The sequence below is a fragment of the Lytechinus variegatus genome, chromosome 12 (assembly GCF_018143015.1).
Source record: "Lytechinus variegatus isolate NC3 chromosome 12, Lvar_3.0, whole genome shotgun sequence".
Lineage (NCBI taxonomy): Eukaryota > Metazoa > Echinodermata > Echinoidea > Temnopleuroida > Toxopneustidae > Lytechinus > Lytechinus variegatus.
This window is the reverse complement of record NC_054751.1, coordinates 8,534,384-8,553,350: the sequence shown is the minus strand read 5'-3', so window position 1 is coordinate 8,553,350 and position 18,967 is coordinate 8,534,384. Positions and strand designations below refer to the sequence as shown.

At 38.0% G+C, this 18,967-nt stretch overlaps 1 protein-coding gene across 3 annotated transcripts in view; it reads right to left on the bottom strand.

Annotated features, from left to right (window-relative positions):
- The window catches only part of LOC121425674, a 35,969-nt gene that overhangs the window by 3,844 nt on the left and 13,158 nt on the right, over positions 1–18,967 (bottom strand). For all 3 annotated transcript variants that reach the window (XM_041621831.1, XM_041621832.1, XM_041621833.1), the window contains 7 exons: positions 9,543–9,699; positions 5,233–8,959; positions 3,944–4,797; positions 3,194–3,404; positions 2,595–2,733; positions 1,071–2,276; positions 372–534 (listed from right to left, as the gene is read on the bottom strand). In XM_041621831.1, coding sequence (XP_041477765.1) covers positions 372–534; positions 1,071–2,276; positions 2,595–2,733; positions 3,194–3,404; positions 3,944–4,797; positions 5,233–8,959; positions 9,543–9,596 — 6,354 coding nt within the window. In that variant the 5' untranslated portion in view covers positions 9,597–9,699. The remainder of the gene's footprint in view (positions 1–371; positions 535–1,070; positions 2,277–2,594; positions 2,734–3,193; positions 3,405–3,943; positions 4,798–5,232; positions 8,960–9,542; positions 9,700–18,967) is intronic.

The following is an 18,967-nucleotide window of genomic DNA, read 5'->3' as shown; positions in this document are numbered from 1 at the left end:
ACCCATGAAACATCACCATGATTACCTTGATATCATCATGTGGTCCCAAACTACTGAAATTACTTACAAGAATGCACCAATTTGAGCATCATATAGCCATATAATATACCGACACTAGAATGAGAATTGCTACTCTCTAAAACGTAACCACAATATTTCCCAAAAGAAAAAATATACAATACTGTTCAAATTACAGCATTTGTGTTTGTCTATGAAGGTCAAACATGTATTGTTATTTTTTTTCAACAAAATTCATAGTACATTTTCTATTGTGATGAGGTTTATGTGATAAAGACATGTCACCACATCATCTAGAGTTTGATTGATCTTGTTGCACAGCTTCCAATTTATTAAAGAGAAATAGACTGTACCTGTAGAGAAGATTTGTCACCGGGCTTGGGTGCTGTCTCTTCATCTTTGACAGGAATGCTCATTGGTTGAGGCTTGGCCTTGGAGGGTGTGTCCTGTTGCCATGGCATCTTCTTAGCCAACGGTTGGAACCACGCGACAGGTTGTACAATCTTCTTTGGAATTCTGCTCACCATAAAAATATAGGGATAAAAATTAATCCAGTCAAATGATACACACTTGTAACAATTCACAAAGCACACAGACCCTTTCTGCATTTACAGAAGCCAAAACCCATTCAAACCTGGGTGAAGGGCGACAAAAGATTGATCTCTTGACAAACAAATTCACTACTACAGCATGATTCAAGCAATGACCATGAAATAACAATACAAATACATTTAGTATATCAAACCTAACCCAATTCACTTTCAAATGTAAATATAATTTCTTAAACTATTTTTCATCATATTGTTGACTTATTGAAAAACAGAACTACAAATTTTCCTTAACAGACCTTAGCATTGATTTTGTGATTACATCTACCAGACAAAGGAAAACAAAACAGCATCAAACATTTCCCACATGATACACTTGGTAAAAGAGCATGGAAAATATTTATCAAGACAGAGTGGGAAAATGGGGCTGCCCTCTTCCCCGATCACACAACCACATTTACCATCATGTTGTAGAATACAACCTATGTTACACTAAAATCCTACCTTGAAGGAGCTTCATTCTCCTTTGCTGGTATCAGATTGGCAGCTTTTTTCTCATTCCTTCTCCTTCTCCTCTCCTCATCCTCCTCTTCCATTACTTTATTATCGAAATTCTGCTTCCCTGTCAACACAGTATCCTTTCCAGTCTTCTTGTCACCTCGCCCGACGTCAATCACAAATGCTGTACCCGGTTTCATCTTCTGTGGCTTATCATGCGCCGGTCCGGCATTAGAGGACCCCGCCCGAGAAGTCGGGTCAGAGTCCCTGACAGGGATTCTTGACAGGCCTTTGGAAGGTTGTTTGAATACTTCATCTCTTTCAGTGTCTGGTTTAGTTTCTTTGCTGATTTTGTCTGAGGCATGTTCCCTTGCTCTGCTGGTAAACCCATGTATGGAATGGGAACGCTGTGGCTTACAGGCGCAAGGGACACTGGCATCAGAGCCGGCATCACTGAATGAATCTGTAGTGTAAGTCACTCCAAAGTCATCATGATGCGCAAAGTCTTTCCTCCTCTTTGCTGTTTGTCCATTTTCTCCAACCCTTCCTTGCCTAGTGATTTTCCTGTCTGGTACGAAAGCCTCCGGTGGAGTACTCTCAGCAGTATCATAGGCAGAGCCTTCAGTTGATCTTAAAGATGCTTCCTGGACTGGACTCAGAGCTGGCTCAAGAGATGCTTGCTTCCCAACACGTAGGTGTGCACCAGCAGTATCAGACACCTCCTCCATGGCACCGGACGTTGCTGTTGAAGACAGATCATCAACAGCTGGTGTACTGGAAACAGGAACATCATGCCTATGTTCTTTCTTCTTTGTAGCTTGTTTGTCTCTGTTTTGCTCTTCTGTACGTTTCCTGTGGTGTTCACGCTGCCTGTCAATCTTCCGTTGTAACTTAACCAGCTTGGAACTCAACTTTCGGATTCCGTCTGGTCCAAGGAGTTCAAGTAATCTATCAGACTCAAGACTCATATCAGTCAGTAGTGACTCTTCGGTTGTTGTTAGTACACTGGACAATGCTTCCTGCGTGATGTTATCGTCAAGTGTTGATTCTGTCTGGTCTTGTTCAGGAGAGCGTTTGGAAGTACGCCTCTCATCTTTTTTCTTTTGCTGCTGACCATTTTGTCGAGCAGTTGACCTTGGTATTCTAGACTCCTTTGTGGGTGATGGTTGAACTATGGCTGCAATTTCTTCTGGTGATACTCTACGACGACCCCTAAAATTAGAAGAAAAAATAAAACAGAGATGTCATGTGGGTTTTTTTGGGTTGATGTGAAATCAGGAACTAAAAAGTGCAGCAACATTGCTATCTGTCCTATCTTGATCTGAGAGTATTAAATCAGGGCTCCATTACACAAAGGTTTGAAATCAAAGTCCAATCAAGATCATTTTTTTATACATACTCAGTTCAAAACTCTGACAAGTGATCAATCAAAATTGCTCTTCCTTATTTGTAGTCTATCTCTAGCCTTCATGTACAGGGCCAAGGACAATTTGTTTCTTCTGAAGAGTGAAATAGAAAGGAATGACTTACTCTTCATTTCTGGTTGTCCTTTCTGGAGATTGTTCTCTTGGTGTGAAGCCTTGTTGGTCTCTCACCCACTTTCTTCTCTGCCTAGGTGTAGTAGAGTCTGTCAGGGTAGTGCTACTGCTGTCACGACTGTCTGTCTCATCTAGAACACAACAGATAATCCTAAGTTCAAACATTTTATTGTTTTAACATTCTGTCAAATGTGGAAAACCTCAGAAATTCTCAATCATTCACAAAACATTGGTTAAGTACAATTCAACAGATAATAAATGCTGGTAATTCAAGGATTGACAACCTTATGAACACAATATTGCAATACACAGTAATGAAGATTAAAAAATTGGTAAAATTGTGAAAAATTACCTTTCTGGAACAGTAGTGATTCAAAATAGAACAAAATATTGATTTAAAAACTATTTCATCCACAATGGTCAAGCTTTGGCAATGCCTACATAAAATAGGTTCAGGGGAATCAGCCTTTTCGAGGAAATAGATTTGGGAAAGTATGCCAGACTAGGATTCATTCTAAATGAATGCACCCACAAAAGATTAATATCTTGGTCATGCCTACATCTTCAATTGCAAAGCCATTATTAGTTTACCTGGTACAAACTGTTGTACAGTATGCTGGACTGGGTCTTGGACTAGGTGTGCAAGCCTGTTGACCCTCCTGGAGTCCAGACTGGAAACATCAGACTCGTCTTGACCTTTGACCTCTCTCCTAGCCTCTCTCCTTGCCTCCTTCTGCTGCTGTAGGCGCTGGTATTGATCCCACATTAAAGATGCCTCACGGTAAAGGGGATCTGATTCATCCTGTAAGGAGTATATAAGAAGGAAGCATCATTTTTTTTTTCAAATAGACTTCCAGTAAGAGTGAGATTACAATCTCACTCAATGTAATTTTTTTTCAGCACGAAACTCTTAATTCTTCTTCTTAAAGCAATGTTTATTAGTCGATTGACCGATCATTTCAGATCAAAACATACAACAATATAGTTTTATTATAAACTTCTTGAGCAATCTCTAGTAATGCATTGTTAGTAAAATAAGCAGATGAATACAGGAGATGTTGATCTCTAGTAATAACCTCTCCACTTCTATCTACCTCAAATCCATTGGAATAGTTTGCTAATTGGATAAGCTGCTTAGCACATAAGGTGACAATGTAAACTTTCAGGGCAAATATTCATATGTATGCAAGCATAAGGTTTCATTGAGATATTGATAAAGAAGAAGCTTATAACATGAAATAACATTTTGCCATAGGTCATACGAGCTGAAAAGTGTAATCCTGCATTGAATAATAATGTTCTATCTGTTTCTTGGAAATTTAAATGAGACAATGACCTTACCTGCAGGATGTCTTCAAGGACTTGTTTGCTGTAGGTTCCAGGAAGTTGAGGAACTCCCTGGTGCCCATACTCCGCATACTGCCTAGAAGCAGTATACTCTGGCCTTCTTCTATCTGTCCTCTCTGCACCTACTGGCATGTACCTCAGGGGCGGCTGCTCTGAACCAGATCTGAATCTTGGAATCTTTGATGGCGAGGTTGCATCAGTAGTCAAGGCAGGAGGGACATGTGCCATGCCACCAGGAATCCCATACTGTTGTCTATACTGGGTGTCCTGGGGGTACGTCCTTCCATAGTCCAAAGGTTGAGTCTGCCTTGATGGATCCCAGCTAAGTGGTCGGGGCTGAGCTCTGTATCCAAATCGTTCCCTCACTTCCTGTCCCCCGATTCCTCCATGCTCTAAGGCTGCTCTGTCTCCGACAGGATGTCCTGTAATTGGCCGATCCCTTGGCTGGACCCCACCTTCACCTACATCAAACACCTGTTGCTGGTTATTAGGCAACTGTCCAAAGTGTACTGATTCTGGAGGGGACCTTGAATGCTCTCGCTTCATTCCAGAAGTTCTTGATCTCCCTGGTCTGTGTTGAGGACTTAATGATACCTGTCGTCCTACCTTCTCCTTCTCCTGCACCTTTTCCTGTCTACTGCTATCGCTCAATGACCTCCTATAGCTCCTGCCACCTTTCTGTTCATCAACATAGAGGGTCTGTCCTCGACTTCTCTCAAGTGGACTCTTTACTGGTGAAGTTTGCCCTCGGTCGTACCTTGGTATCTTGGAAGAATGTGGTGAATCTCGACTAGGCCTGCTGCCATATGCCTCAATGGGGAAGTTTGGTGCATTTGCATCATTAGATCCTGTAACACAAAATAACAACAGGATGTAGATTTAAAGGTCTGGCAGGTTAATGTGGAGCCATATCCAATTTAACTCTTTAATTTTTCTCTTTTTAAATCTCACATCATTAGTGCAACTTTCATATCAATTGGATAGAAATATCAGTACAATCCCAGCTAATGCCTTCATCTTTATAAAGTCTTATAAAGGTCTGTATTTGACAATAAATCATTAACAGTTTCAGTTATGTTAATATTACAAAGTTATCTTGCAAAAACATCAAATTAAAATAGCTTTCTCACTATCAAAATAAGGGGGAGGGCTAAAATCATCAAAATTTGAAAGTAATAATCTAAAGTGTATCATGAATTTAAAAAGAGCATTATAGCTTACTCATTTTCAGAGTCTCAATGTCTCAAAGAATACATAAAAAATTACCATTGCAGCTGACTCACCAGCATGAGAGCTCTCAAGAGTTGATACACTTCTAGATGGAGATCCATCTTGAACAGTCTGTCCATCAACAGGGTATGTATAAATCACATCAGAACTTCCTGGGGGTCTGTATGGCTTCAGGAAACCTTCAGTAGCTGAAGAATCTTGACCAAAACTTTGTCTTTGCTCTGTTCTTGGACTTGACTCTTGTCTGGGACTACTACTAGACCTTGATTTTGAGAGTGATCTGGGCCAGCTATTGGTACTGTAATCTGGATGAACTTGTTGGTGCTGCTTCTGTGAGGGAAGATGTTGAAGGGTATAGGAAGATGGAGGACTGTTGTATTCTTGTTGCCTTTCTCGAGGAAAGTTTTTTCCTTGCTTTGTCTCACCATGTGACCTAACAGGAAGTTTACTGCCAGGTACTCGAGAGGTGTGATGATGAACGTCTTGGAATTGGTCTGTTCTTCCCCACGATCCTGATCTTTGATGAGACGATGATGAAGATGCCACCTTCACTCCAGGGAATGACTTCTTGTCCATCTTCATATCTGGTGAAGAATTTGACCTCTGCATCGCAAATAAGCTGTCATCCATGACCTGACTGTCTTGACCTGGCGGTATATTGTCATTCTCAGATGGGTATCTCCCACTGGACTGGTATTGCGGGTAAAGCTGCCGGGGATCCCCTTGCCAGGACTTTGGCCTTGCTGGTGAATCTACAGACTGGAGAACATGGAACTCATCTGCAGTTTGGTCATGGGGCATTTGTAAGTGTGAAGGGATCTGTTCGGGTAAGAGTCCATACAACACTTGGTCTGTCGATACTGGTTTGTTGAGAGACCCAGAGGATGGGGTCTGAAAGTCAAGTTCAGATAGCTGTTGTGATGGATTCTGTGTCAGGGTATCAAATTCAGCTCTATTCACGATCATATTGGCGTTTCTGTCTTGTCTAAATGGAGTTCTAGTATCAACACTATGGTCAAAAGTCTTTTCTTCCAAGCGTTGCAAGTGAAGAGTCAACATATCCCTTGCTCTATCAAATGCACCAAATGGTCGCTGAGCGGCATCTGCAGTTAAAGGGTCCTCGAACTCTTTTGATGATGATATTTTTTGAGAGTTCGCACTAGAGTATTTGCTATCAATAGATGCATTGGATAGGTTTCTCTCATAGACCAATGGATCTTCTGCGTGAAGAGCTTCTGAAATGATACGATCAACTCTCTCCCCAGGAGGCTCCCTCCCAAGGATTGCTTGAACCCTTAAAGCTAGGGAATCAGCACTTGCAACAGAGTTGTCCTTAGCAGATGTGGACCTACTAACAGTATCTCTGGTGGATGACACTCTGGAGTTTTGGGATGACCGAGGAGATCCATGCATCTGTGAGTTAGATCTTGACTCACTAAGTTTCTTCTCTAACTCAGCAATTTGCACCAGAGCTAGTAAATCCTCTCTTGACAAACTTTCCCGTGCAATTTCAGGTTGGTGGGTAAATGCATCATCAACATGACTAAGCAGTTGCTGCACTCTCTGTGACAGGGAATCGTTGGTCAGAGTACTTGTTGAAGACTGGCTTGTATTGCCTGACCCAGCAGCATTCTGGGAACGATTAGCCTGGAATGTATCCTGGAATGTAACCTTGGTGCTTTCCTGATATGCGTTGCTTGACCCCAACGGGACGTTGTAACCACCTGGCATAGGATGTGAGGGAGACATGTAGGTTTCTTGAGGTCTAACCATACTATCATCGCTCTCACTTCCTGTTCTTGAATGTCTGACAACCCTGTTAACAATATCCCTCACAGAACTTGATGTGCTTGCATCTGATAATGTAGGAGATCTTTTCCCTATCTCTGCTTGGATGTTAAGCAACTGTTGTGGAGAAATCCCTGCTGTATGAAGTTTGCGCATACTCTCAGATTCTTGGAGTAGCCGCTTGACATGCTCTGCTAGGGAGTCAGCATTAGAGCTTCCACTGGACTCTGATCTTGATGGAGGTGGTAGAGACTGTCCATCTCCTCTCCTGTAGGAAGAAGGTGAGCCATGGGCATCCTTGGAAAGAATTCCAAGTGGTAGAGTGGCCTCTTCAATGCTGTCAGGGCTGCCAGTATGTGAAGATGATCCACTCCCTGATAAAGAGCCACCATGTAGATTAGCTTGAGTACCATCTACACCCACATCCATATCACTGTTGACCTGCAAAAGCAGTGCCACTCTTTTAGCTAAGAGATCCCTTTCACTTCCTTGATCCCTCCTAGATAGACTCATATCATTCTCCCTTGCATTACTAGTACCACCTTGTGGTACATCTGCAGAATTACTATCATTATCACTGGAAAACCCGATATTGTGAGGTGAGCCTCGCAATTCTCTTGGATAGTGAATGTACGACTGCGCATCTTTCGACACATTTCCTTCACTAGGTGATAGATACTGTGATGGAAGTGATCCTCTTGAATCAGGATGAAGAGTAACCCTTTGATTTTGAACTGGTGAATCAGTATTCACTTGATTTCTATCCTCTGTCATTGACCTCGGTTCTACCGAGTGACTTTTTGAAATAATTTGTTGTCTTTGAGATTCTTCTGTCAGCTTCTCTTTTCCATGATGATACTCATTCTCTGAACCTCTGAGTATTACAACTTCAGCTCCAGAGGCCATGTGTTCTCCAATATCCAATGGTTGTAAACTGTCAAGATCTAGGGGCAACTTACTGGGTGACCCTCTAGTCATGTCCTCTGCTGAAGGCTTCAGTTGAACAGTGGGTGAAGCATTTCTTGCACTTATTTCACTCCTTACACTATCATTCACTGATGATTTAGTCCGGTTTGAAACAGAGCTGCTAATACTAGATACATGACTCTGTTGAGATATTTGTTCTCTATGAATTTGATCAGAATCAATGTCATTGATTTCCTGATTAAAAGGGGATGGGGTTGGTCTTTCCATTGCCCCTTCAGATTGCCATGGCGTAGTAGCTGCAGAGCTGTGAACGTCCTCTATGACCATTGAATGAACATCGCCAGTACCAGTATTGTCTTCTATGTTCATTTTGTCTTCTACTTTAGTACCATCCACGCTATGCTGTGAAACTGACATGGACAATACACCACTTACAAAGTCTGCAGACACTTCCGCAATGGCTTCCTGCACAGCGTCCTTGGACATTCCAAAATCTTCAGCATCTCCAGGAAAGCCACTTTCATTATCTTCATTGTCAGACAGAGGTATCGGGATGTCTGTGTCACTGCTCATTGCTGCACTCTCATCCTCTTCAACAAAAGGAAAGGTTCCTTTTGCCAACCCCCTGAACTGATCTCCATCCTTCGAGTCAGTGCTGGCATCTAGATCAAGAAGGGGTACGGCTAAGTGCTCTTGGGTATCTTCACTGCTATCCTGCATACCACCCAAAGGTGAAATTATATCTATATGGGCATCTTCTTGCTTGCTTTGATGACTGCCTGAAGGATGCTGCTTCTCATCAAGACTTTCCTCCAGAGGATACTGGGTGAGGGCAGCTTGTTCCTCTTCCAGGGGGTGCTGTGATAGGGTAGTGCTTTGAAGCAGAGATGCAGGGCTTTGTTCAGCTGCAGCTGTAGATGAGGTAGTCTGGAGTGGTTTGGGAGTGGAAGACACGCTACTGGCCTTAGATGAGGAACGACTTCCACTGCTAGCAAGAGATCGTCTTGGAGATGGTGTTGGAGATGAAACAAGGACCTCTTCCTGAACCAGCATATACCAAGAATCCTGATGAAGTAATATCAAGAAAAAAAACAATATAAGGTTTTAGTGTCAATGTATGTTCATTTTCTATTCTCTTCCGATATGTTATTGTACAGAGATGTTCCCTCGTATGTGACATAGAAATTGTTATAAAAGCCATGAGCATGATATACACTTCCATATTAAAAAGCATATCTTTGCTCTTTCATTTTCTGTTTATCGTTTTGAATGAATAATGCTGGCGACACTATTTTGATCATGAACAAAATGAAATTAATCGATTTTATTCATAAAAAAGTAAAAACAATTACAAATTTATGAATTTTGGCCAGAAACACAATTTGCATCGGATATGTACCCAAAAATGATGTTTTCAATGTTACGTAACTTTGGAACCGGCTATATAGGCATCGCAAATTACGTCTTAAAAATTGTATGACCTTTTTGTAAGGCCTTCAAGAAAAAACTCATGAAAGTCATGGTTAGAGTTTCAAATGTCACATATTTATTGCAAAAGAGGTTAGACAGGGCCGGGGGAGGGGGGGGGGGCTACCTTGAGTGCAATTGGGGTAAGGAGTCAAAAGAAGCTCTTTGGATATGAACTGACCTGTCTTGGTGAGCGAGAAGAAGACCTGCTACGAGGCCTTTCCTGGTCACTCATTGTTTAATCCTATTCTTGATGAAACATAAACAGAGTCACTGGTCATCCTAACTGGTCATCTTGCAGCTTACATGGACATGAAGGGTAGGTGGCTGGGGAAGATCTGGAGTGGAGAGATGAATACAAAAAAGCGAGAACATTATTGATGATACACGGTGATATTATATCATATTGGTGCCGTTTCCTTTACGATGAACATATAGTTAGAAAGATTCAGTCAGGTTTGCAACATGATAAAAGAATATCCCGAACACATTAAGCACGAAAAAGGAATCTTATCTTGCTGTCAAGAAAGTCTTAATAAAAGCAGAACATGAGAGAAAAATATTACTCAAGGTTTGAATGAAATTCATGAATGAATAGCAGGATTACATGGATTTTTCTTGAAGTTTTCATTTCATGACGTTATATGCCAGCAGCTACCTCTGTTATCATGAGATACATTCCATAAAATGAATTTTCTTAAAATAAAGATTGAAAGTGATTGAATACCTGTGCATATCACCAGACCCATCACTCAACAGATGCTTCTTTAAGACAAACATATTAAGTCATCATAACCATCTTAGATTAGTTAACTTATGGAATTTGTAATACATGATATATGGCTGAGGCAACTGCTCTAGATATGACATCACAAAATCAAAACTTGAAAAATTCATAACTTTGTTTAATACATTCTCTGAAAATCCTTCAATGATATATTTTATTTCTACATAAAATCAATAAAATCAACTTGACATCAGGGAAGACTTCCAATTTATGCATTACGTTGTAGAAGTCGGATCATTAAATATTTATTTTTTATTATGAGACAAGTTTCATAAAATGTGAACTCCAATCACCAATCAGGAACCCCCCCCCAAAAAAAAAAATAAATAAATAAATGATTCACTGCTTCAAACAACAGGAACTTCCAGTATCAGAAATTGGCACAAAAATATTTTCTTTTCATTTTTTTCTCTTTTGAAGCATCAAAAGTCAAACTATTTGGGTATCAATCAAAGTAAAAAGTTATTAAGCACAGGTAGATATTTTATTAAAAAAAAAATTAATCCATAATGACACCATAGTTCTTAATTATGTCAGGGCATTTTAAGAAAGGAAAATCTCTATACTGGTCCAAACAATATTGAGCAGTATTTAGTTAACTGCTACAGTATGTGTACATCAACCTCCTCTGTTAATCTTTTCAAATACTGCATTAAGCTACTTGATAGTATGATATGTGATTCAATTACTTAATTTGGAAACTGAGTTTAATAAAATTAAGATAACCTTCCAAGTTTTCCACAATCTCTTGCCAACTAGACTAGGAAACCAAAATAATCAAGTTATATTATGAAGATTCATTACACAGCCATATCCATTTACACTAAGGTTCTACATTTAACATCAATTATTCAATTTAACATCTTAGAAAGAGCTCATGCTCATGAGAGAATGACGTAGGGCTTAAGACGGGTTTTTCAATCATGATCTGAATGTATCCGGGAAAATGTGGAATGAAAATCACAATTTGTAGCCAGATAATGATCTGATTTTTTCATCATTATTTCATTGTCCCAGGAATGTGCACAATTTTGCATGAAAATAATATTAAAAGTGCACTTCTAATTCAATAGGTAAACAGTAATGGTAACCCTCTCCACATATCAAAAGGAAGAAAGCAATGAATAAATTTTGTTATATACATGTAAATACACCTATTGTATTTTTAAAATTCATTTTAAGAAGTGGTTTCAGGATTATTGGGCTATATGATCACCAATTAATTCCTGAAAATCAGCGAAATTCAACAATATTTCATAGGAATAAAAGTTAAAAAGATTTTAGAAACTGGTATCATACATGTACAAACCAAATATACTTTACAGGAGATTGCTAATTATACATCCATCCAATTTTGAGCTTTTTTCATGCATATGGTGAGATTTTTTCTTCTCTTTTTTCTCTCTTTCTACATCGACAAATATTTTCCTCAAAAAGTTGGCAACATTTTCTTCTCCTATGTAAAATCCATTTTTCTGGTCTTGTTTGCCTTTGAATTAGTGCTTGAATTAATGATTCTTGCCCAGATTTCAAGAACAAGTTAACCTTTAAACACATCAAATTGATTGCCGTTGTGCAATTGCCCATGAAGAACATCAAATGAATGAGTAGTCCATAGATCATGTGACCTCCAATTGTTCATATTACACTATGTAAAGGTTTCATCACTTTCATGCTGGCGCCTTTGAAGTCAACTCATCTTTCAAGGTATAACACCTTCCTACTGTACAGTAGGAGGGTTGGTTTCCATCAGCCTCGGGGAAGCATTTCATGAAACAGTGGTTTTTTAACTTTTACTGAAATCCATGAATATGATTGGATCAGAGCAAAATTTGTTTTGTAAAAAAATCACTGATGATGAGATGGTTCATAAAACACTCTATGGTTTGCTCAAGGAAGCATGATATTCTAGTCCAGTCGGCAAATAAAGAAAAGCCAATGTTTGGTAAATCTCTTGGGGTATTGCAAGAAACTTGCAATCAATTGCAAGTCTACTTTTCGGTTCCTAAATCAATCATACGTTTTGAGTGATTTTTCAACTGATTTATAATCTGCTTCTTGAAACAAGCAGTGTACCTGTACTCTACATCCATCAATTGTAATATTGCAACAGAAAATTTGCAATTGATTCCAAATATTTTCTTGCGACACCCCTTTAGATTAGTTTCTATGAATCAAAATAGGCTAACTTAAAGGGCTAATGAAGACGGGCCTCTTGCCACATGCCACAGGTACAGTATGTTGTTCAAAGTGACATTCATGAGCACCGAGCATGAGAACCACCTGAATCTCACCATCCTATGACTCATGTTCAACAGCAATGTTCATACTGACGTCACATACAGGTCAAGTTACATGTGCATTCATACTGTTCTCTCAAGAATGGCACAGGCTCTGTAAGAATATATGGCACATTTTCTCCACATTGCATAAGCATTCTTCAGCATCAAATCTTACCTCATCAATAACACTGTTCCATACCAAATTAAATTTTATATTTCAATACAGTCTTTTCCTTTCATCATTCTACCGACCAACTGGAAAATCAGCTAGGGTGATCTAGAGATACATGAACATGACCACACAGGTCTTGTGGTCCGGTGGATAGAGCATTGGACTCATAATCGCAAGGTTGTGAGTTCAATCCCGACTCTGCCATTGTCTCTACTTTGATAAAAAGGCCCAAGAGTAATATTTGTCGTAAAGGTCAGCCATTATGACTGATTAACCTGGATGTAAAATGTTTCCTAGGTAATTGGTTACATACCAGCTTGGCGTTTACCGGCAAATACTGTCCTGCCGAATTCCTACGGGAGTCACCATAAATAGAAACAGAAACATACATGTACCTACAATGTACAATAAATAGATTTACCTATCAATCACTTTAAGCAGAATGTAGAGAGGATATATATACACAGATAAATTCCCCAGTCAATTTACTTCAACAACAGTAAAGAGAGCCTGTAAAGTTCGCATCCTAATTCAAATCCTGATTTTGCGTAGAATGTTGCACATCCACAGTACACTACATTTTATTTCCTGTAAAAAAAATGAGCTTTTAGTACTTTCCTATGGTTCTTATTAATGCATACATGTTCATATTGGAGAACTGACAAAGTAAAAGCTCACACAAAACAGATTTTGCACTTGCCCAATCGTTCAATCTCCTAAATGCTAACAGACAGACTACAATTTACACCATTCAGTGCATGTTTACAGTAAGGCAAAGGAGGAATACAAGCCATTCGTCAAATCACTGAGCTACCCGTCAAATTCTGCAGCTAATTTGGTGCCAGGACGGCAGCCCGGCTCAGGGGAATGTGATACGCCAGGATTACCATTAGAAGATAGAGGCCTCCATTTAGGGAGACATGGAAATAGCTTGCACTCATTAGCATGTGTTTCTTGACATTGACAGAGAATGTGGATACTCGAGTAGCATAGTTTTCTAAAAATATTTCTGTTTTGTTGAACTGAAATAGAGGGAATGTGGAATGGATACATATGTGAGAGATTGCAAGCATTAATTTTAGGTACAAGTTAGTTTCTTGAGTGGCAAGAAATGGATTCTTGTGAAAAATCGTAACCAATGCATTCTGGATTTCACAGTAAAAGACATAATTTAAACTTCATGTTTCTGCTGTGGAATGCAGAATTAAACACGAAAAAAAATTGTTGTAACTAGAATTTAATTCGTCATGCGGACGAATTAGGTGGTCTGTCTTTATACTCGCCATCATGATCACTATTACCATGTTCATGCATATCAATATGATCTTCATGACAACGGAATGCTCATTATGGATGGAATACTTGTGAAATACGGGAGATAATAAAGCACTGAAAAGGGTCTCTTTGATGTATGACAATACATGTGATATGAAAAAAGTAATTAAAATCTGTTTTATCTTGCTAAGTTTTAACTTTTATACCTTTAAATTATCATGAAGGATCATGTACGAGGTGGTAAAAAGAAAAAAAATGGGAAAAAAATTGTTTACCCCAGGACTCGAACCTGCGTCCTTTACAAAGCAAGTCAAATGCCTTATCCATTGAGCCACGATATTCCCCATAGAGATTACACGTAAGCAATTTTGAGAATTACAATTTCAATTTTGCAAGCGAAATACGGGCATGATCCCGGCATCTCATCAATAAATGCAGGGCTTATTTCCGAAAGCTCAGAATCTCAGCTACAACATACTAAAAGTTCAGGGAAAACTGACAAGAAACAATGGAGATATGGCTCACGAAATAGAGGAATGTCGAATCTATTTTTGACAAAAAGTCAAGTCCCATAGAGATTACACGCAAAACACATGTGATATGAAAAAAGCAATTATAATCTGTTTTACCTTGCTAAATTTAAACTTTTATACCTTTTAATTATCATAAAGGATCATGTAAGAGGTGGCAAAAAGAAAAAAAAATCATCTTGTTCACCCCCAGGACTCGAACCTGCGCCCCCGAGAACACAAGTTAAGTGCGTTATCCATTGAGCCACGATATTCCCCATAGAGATTACACGTAAGCAATTTGAGAATTACAATTCCAATTTTGCAAGTGAAAAACGGGCATGATCTCGGCATCTGATCAAAAAATAGAGGGCACATTTACGAAAGCTTAGAATCTCAGCTACAACATATTAAAAGCTCAGGGAAAACTGACAAGAAACAATGGAGATATGGCTCACGAAATAGAGGAATGTCGAATCTAGTTTTGAGAAAAAGTCATGTCCCATAGAGATTATACGCAAATTGAGGAAAAATGACATTCCTCTTTTCATCGCTGTTTTACGCAATGATGCGTTTCTCAAAACGAAAATTTATGTTGACTGAGGAGAAAGAGTACATTATAAACTACAACATATTGAAATCTGGGCGAAAAATGATATATATTCGAGAAGTTACAGCCAAATTTGCATAAATTTGATGACGTCATTTTTGAAAAAATAAATTTTTTAGTTTAGGCGCCATTTTGATGACGTCATGATATAATTTAGGGACATTTGATGACATGAAATCAAATCTTCAACTCATACTCTATCGATATATGAAAAAAAAATTGGGGGTCAACGGACTATTTAAAGAGCTACAGTGAATTTTCAATAGGCATGTTTTTGCCCATATATGGCGTATAGTGAGAGCTCGCGCACACACGTGCTGCAAAGTTTAACGGGTGTTAATTTCGTTATTAATGGTTGTAGAAGGTTGATCAAAGGTATCAAATTGTTCAGAATTTTATTATCAATGCAATGATGTAAAAAAAAACGGTGTTTCTGTGTTGCGTTAGGGCGTTACGCGCGCAAATTTTTGAAATGCTTAAAATGACCTGAAACGTACCCAAAAAATTTTATAGGCCATTTAGAGAATTTTTTTACCTTTGACGAGCGCGTACGCCCGCATCATGACCTTTACATGACCTTTGATGACATTGACAGTTGACACTTTACCTGAAGATAATGTCATGTAAATATTGTTAATTTTTGATAATTGATATTGAAGATATGATCAAATGAAGAATTTTACAAAATGGCGCGTAGATGACGTCATCATGACCATATGACCTTGAAAAGCTTAGTTTGCCGTCTCTATGATAGACTTTATATATGACGAAAAAATCGGCAAAATTGATTCAGCCAATTCCGAGAAAAGTTGGCGACAAACATAGGTGCCAAGAATAAAGAAAGAAATAAAGAAAGAAAGAAATAAAGAAAATTCTGACGAAATCAATAGGTGATCTGTCATAGACAGACCACCTAATAATAACTTAATTAAAGATTTTTAAAAATTGCAACTAAAAAGGAGAAGAGGAAGATGAAGAAAAGAAGAAGAAAGAAAAAAAACATCAAAATCAATTTAAACAAAAAGATCAAGAACAGAGAAGATAAAGTAGAAGAAAATGAAGAAGAAAAAAAAGAAAATGTAAAAAAAAAAGAAAAGATAGAGAAAATTTTTGAGGACAATTAATTTGGCACCATATACATGTAATGTGCATGAACAATCAACTAATTTGTGGGTGAGCAAATATCTTGTAATATATATTTGACATGAAAAAAGTTGGAATTTGCCAGACTTACAAGGCAAACTTAAAAAACACAACACAAAAACATATTTTGAGTGTGAAATCCATTCACCCGACCACCAGTATCTAGTGATGACTGATTTTGTAGTATACAGTACATGTAGGCCTATATGAATATGTGCAGAGTGTGAGATAAAAATTCTTGTCAAGGTATGTACATCATGTAACTGCCAGAATGAGTGTTCACTGAGCCTTGAATTGTACATGAAGCTCATACCCTACTCAAATGGATTTATTCTAAACATAGAGTACATGAAGAGTTCTACTAGGGAAGGTGGTGACTCACAGGTATGACATACACATGAAGTAAGATAACATCTAAAGAAGATATGAAGTAGCCACAAACCCCAAATCTCTAAAGATCCATGCTACCCTATTTATGTCCTGCTCCGTCAAGATTTTCAAAGGCACGTACACAATGTACATGCATGCACAGTACACTGTTTATGAATCATATTCCCAGCTTCAGTTCAGTTTGTACTACTTGGCCTTTTTCAAAAATGAATTTGACCCCAGAATGTCAACTGTTCTGAATCATCACAGAATATCAATTACAAAATTTACATGTGTATGTAAATCTGAATTTGTACAGACACACAGGGCTATTAGTTTCTGTACAGGGCTATTTTCCCAATCAATCATTCAAAATGATTGCCTGTGCAGACTCTAGTGGTACATATATGCAAGTTACAAGGGTTATTTTGCAACTGAAAATGACTTAATTTTTTATTATTTTCTTTTTTTAATTTTTTTTTCTTAATAGTCCAAGTTATCTTATGGGTGTGAGGTTTTATGGGTTAAAGGGAAGCAAAATAAAATTGAAAATATATTTAAAAAAAAACATTTCGTAAATGGACAAAACAGAAAGTGGGGGGGGGGGGTTTATTTTGAAGTATAGAAGTTGATGGAAAAATGACTGACCCACCTGCCACAGATTTTGTTTTATACATGTACCTCAAACATGAAGCTACAACTTTGATCAAGTCTCTTATTGAATAACCAACAATATTTTGCTCTAATGAATTTAAAAAAGTAAATGTCTGTTTAAAACCTCTTCCTATTTGTTTTTAAATAATTTGAAGTCAAATATAACCATCCCACACCATGCACTATCTTACATGTACATGTACATGTAGGACAAATATTTTGCTCAACAGCCTATAAAACAGAATATCATACATAATGTTTACTCCAAACATTATCAAAGACACCAAAACCAAAAAAATTCTATGGTAATTTTCTTCTTTGGAAAGTTGTATATATTATGTGTATTCGCATCAAAAGGAGAGAAACCTGCTATAAGATCTGTCTATATAAATTACAAAATATACAGCTTCTTGTAATATACATGTATTCTTGTTCTAACACTCCCCCCCCCCTTCTCCCTGAAAAAAAAGAAATTATGATACAGTACTCCTATCTACATTAGTATATTCCCTGCATCTGAAAGACCAATAACATAAAATGCGTCTGCACAAAATATTTTCCAAGCATTGAGTTACAGGTGAATAACCTCCGTGAAGGATCCTCAGAAATAGAAACATGTATGTAATTGCAAATCCCTCAACAGAATAAAGTGAATTCCCTGTGAAAATGGCAAATGGAGACCACGATGAATATGAAAGAACAGTATTCTAATGTGAGGAAGAATGGGAAAAGGGAGATGAGAGCTGATAGAGGGGGAATTCAGTGTATAACCATGGAGCTATCAACGAGAATTATGTGTACATGTGTGCTGTTATTTGAGTATCGGTATTTAAACATGTGCAGGCTTTAACATGTATTAGAAAGGCAGAAAAATATTATTTCCTAGTATGTATTGTATAAGAGAGAAAATATCAATTTAAATCCAATGTGAACTTATCCATTTTTATTGAACTTTCATGAATACGATAGAACTTCCCCTCTGCAGCCGTCCAAACTCCTAATAAAAAGTGGAGGTTTTTCACCTAAAAGTTTGGCAGTCAATCAAATGAGGAATACTTTATTAGATTCCAATTAGCCCAAAAATGACCACATGTTGTTTTGTACATGTTTTAAAAAGTAGATTGCAAAGTCTACAGCAACTTTTTACCGATGGATACATTTCAAAAGTGAAATATTGAATAAAATGTACATGTACTGCTCCTTGTGCAGGTTGCCAAAAATGAAATACTTGATATTAAGTGATATTCTGTGATGATTCAGGTTGAATAGACTCAGGGGGTCATATTCATTTTTATAAATAAATTATATCCAGAGAGCTCCATAAATCACAGGTATGGGGAAAGCGCTCAGTCTGAACATGACTCATACTCTAAACTGCACCCATTTTCAACATCTGACATTTACAGAGAGTCCTGAGACAAACAAAAATTGATTGTGTTTATCCGAAAAAGAGCTCCTTGTATCAACACATGTCCCACTGCCAAGTTTTGCTCAAAATTGAATTATAATCTGCTACAGCTGGCCAAGACAAGCTGGTACAAAATATTTTCAAAAACAGTTTTAAGCATGCTCTTTGACCATGCCATATTACATGTGGATACGATAGTAAATAAGTTTGAGAATACTGTTGTATGTGCTTTCAGGCATCACATGCTTGCATTTGATGGCACATAATAAATGTTGTGTTTATTTATTAAATCATTATTTCTTTTCATAATTTTCTGTTATCATCCCCCAACCTGCTATCATAATAAGAGAGCTTCCTGATGAAAAAAAGACATTTATAAAATTTATAATGAAGTCAA